This window comes from Geospiza fortis, unplaced genomic scaffold, assembly GCF_000277835.1.
Source record: "Geospiza fortis unplaced genomic scaffold, GeoFor_1.0 scaffold102, whole genome shotgun sequence".
Classification (NCBI taxonomy): domain Eukaryota; kingdom Metazoa; phylum Chordata; class Aves; order Passeriformes; family Thraupidae; genus Geospiza; species Geospiza fortis.
The window spans coordinates 2,163,653-2,165,693 of record NW_005054373.1 but is presented as its reverse complement, the minus strand read 5'-3'; the positions used below and the strand labels follow the sequence as shown (position 1 = coordinate 2,165,693).

At 67.4% G+C, this 2,041-nt stretch overlaps 1 protein-coding gene across 1 annotated transcript in view; it reads left to right on the top strand.

Annotated features, from left to right (window-relative positions):
* Positions 1-4: 4 nt before the first annotated feature.
* LOC102036039 (cytochrome b-245 light chain) overlaps positions 5-2,041 on the top strand; it is a 2,840-nt gene continuing 803 nt past the window's right edge. Inside the window, exons 1-6 of the mRNA XM_005424813.2 lie at positions 5-62; positions 911-980; positions 1,176-1,250; positions 1,425-1,508; positions 1,583-1,664; positions 1,913-2,004. Of these exons, the coding sequence (XP_005424870.1) occupies positions 5-62; positions 911-980; positions 1,176-1,250; positions 1,425-1,508; positions 1,583-1,664; positions 1,913-2,004 (461 nt within the window). The remainder of the gene's footprint in view (positions 63-910; positions 981-1,175; positions 1,251-1,424; positions 1,509-1,582; positions 1,665-1,912; positions 2,005-2,041) is intronic.

Genomic DNA, 2,041 nt, shown 5'->3' with positions numbered 1-2,041 from the left:
GGCCATGGGGCAGATCGAGTGGGCCATGTGGGCGAACGAGCAGGCGCTGGCCGCCGGGCTCAGTGAGTGTGAGGGGGTCTGGGGGTTTGGGGCGCTCCGGGAAGTCCCCGGGCTCTGCCGGAGTGAGCGCCCCGCGGGCTGGGCATGCCGAGCCCCGGGGATGGGATGCGATGGGGTGCGATGGGATTGGGGGGGTCCCGGTCCCACCGGGCTGCGGGTGCGGGCGGGGGACGGCCGGGAAGTCCCGGCCCGGCGGGGCTGGAGCCTCCGCTTCCTCCTTTTCTCTTCCTCCTCTGCCCTCTCTTCTTCGGTTCCGTTCTCTCCTCCTCTGCTCTCCTCTCGCTCCGGCCGCGAGGCCAAAAACCTCCCCCGAGCCCGGGGCCCCGCAGCAGCGTCACCCCCGCATCCGCTCCGGGAGCGCTCGGGGCCGGGGACCCCCAGGGCCCCTCCTGGATCCGGGTGTCCCGTGTGTCCCCAGGGCCATAACCCGGGCTGGGTGTCCTGTGTGTCCCCAGGGCCATAACCCCGGGATGGGGTTTGCGGGGGCTGGATCCGGAGTTTGGGGGGGCATATCCTGAGCTCGGGGCTGTATCTGGGGTTTTGGGAGCTGCATCTCCGGTCTGGGGGTTTGTGTCCTCGTTTGGGGGGTTGTATCCCGGTTTGGGGTTTGTATCCTGGTTTGAGTGTTGTATCCAGGATTGGGGGTTTGTATCCCGGGTTGGGGTCGGTATCCCGGGTTGTGGATTTGTATCCCGGTTTAGGGGATCGGTATCCCGGGGTTGGGGTGGGTATCCCGGTGTGGGGTGGGTATCCCGGGTTTAGGGGTTGTATCCCGGTTTGGGGTGGGTATCCCGGTGTGGGGTGGGTATCCCGGCCCGCTGTGACCGCTCCATCCCCGCTGTCCCCGCAGTCCTGCTGACGGGCGGCATCGTGGCCGTGGCGGGGCAGTTCAAGGGCTGGTACTTCGCGGCGTATTCCATGTATCCTTCCCCACAGCATTCCCGGGGCTGGGCTGCGGGAAAGCCCCGTCCCGATCGGGCTAGGAGGCATCACCGGGGAGGGGTCACATCCTCATCTCCCCACCGTGCTCCCAGCTGTGCCTTCCCTGCCCCTTTCTGGGATGTTCCTTGGGGCTATTCCCGGTCCCGTCCCGCCTTTCCTTGACGCCCCGGCAGCGCTGCAGGCGTCCTGGTGTGCCTGCTCGAGTATCCCCGGAGCAAACGCAAGAAGGGCTCCACCATGGAGAGGTGGTGAGTGCTGGGTCCCCCCTGCAGCCCCGGGGTCCTGGTGCCCCCCAAACGCGGGGGTGTGGGAGCAGAGCTGGATCCCACGGGTGGGTTCCGTGCAGAGATGGGGGTCCCTGGAGGCTGGCTGTCCCCTGAGGGTGGGGACATCCCCAGTGACCCGCTGCTGTCACCCTGCAGTGGCCAGAAGTACCTGACAGCCGTGGTGAAGCTCCTGGGGCCCCTCACCAGGAATTATTACATCCGAGCCGTCCTGCACGCTGCGTGAGTGGGGTGCAGGGTCGGGGCTGGGGGATGAGCCCCCCCAGCTCCCTCTGAACCCCGAATCTCTGTCACAGCCTGGCTGTCCCTGCTGGGTTCCTCCTCTCCACCATCCTGGGCACCGTCTGCCTGGGCATTGCCAGCGGCATCTACCTGCTGGTGAGTGCAGAGGGGCTTTGGGGGTTTTGGGGGGCTGGGAGGGGGAGGCCACCCCTAAAACCATGCACCAGTGCTTCCCTGGGAATTCCAAAAGCATTCCCAGGTGGGGCTGCAGGAACAGCCTGTCCCAGTCAGGGTGGACAGGGGTCGTGTCACATCCTCCCCTCCGGTCCCACGGTGCTTTCCCTGCCCCCAGCAGCCCCTATTTGGGGTGGGCCTTGTTCCTTGGCACTACTGTGACCCCGCAGGCTGCAGTCCGAGGGGAGGAGTGGAGACCCATCGAGCAGAAGCCCCGGGAGAGGCCCAAAGTGGGGGGCACCATGAAGCCGCCCCCCAGCAACCCCCCGCCCCGGCCGCCCCCCGACGCCCGCAGGAAC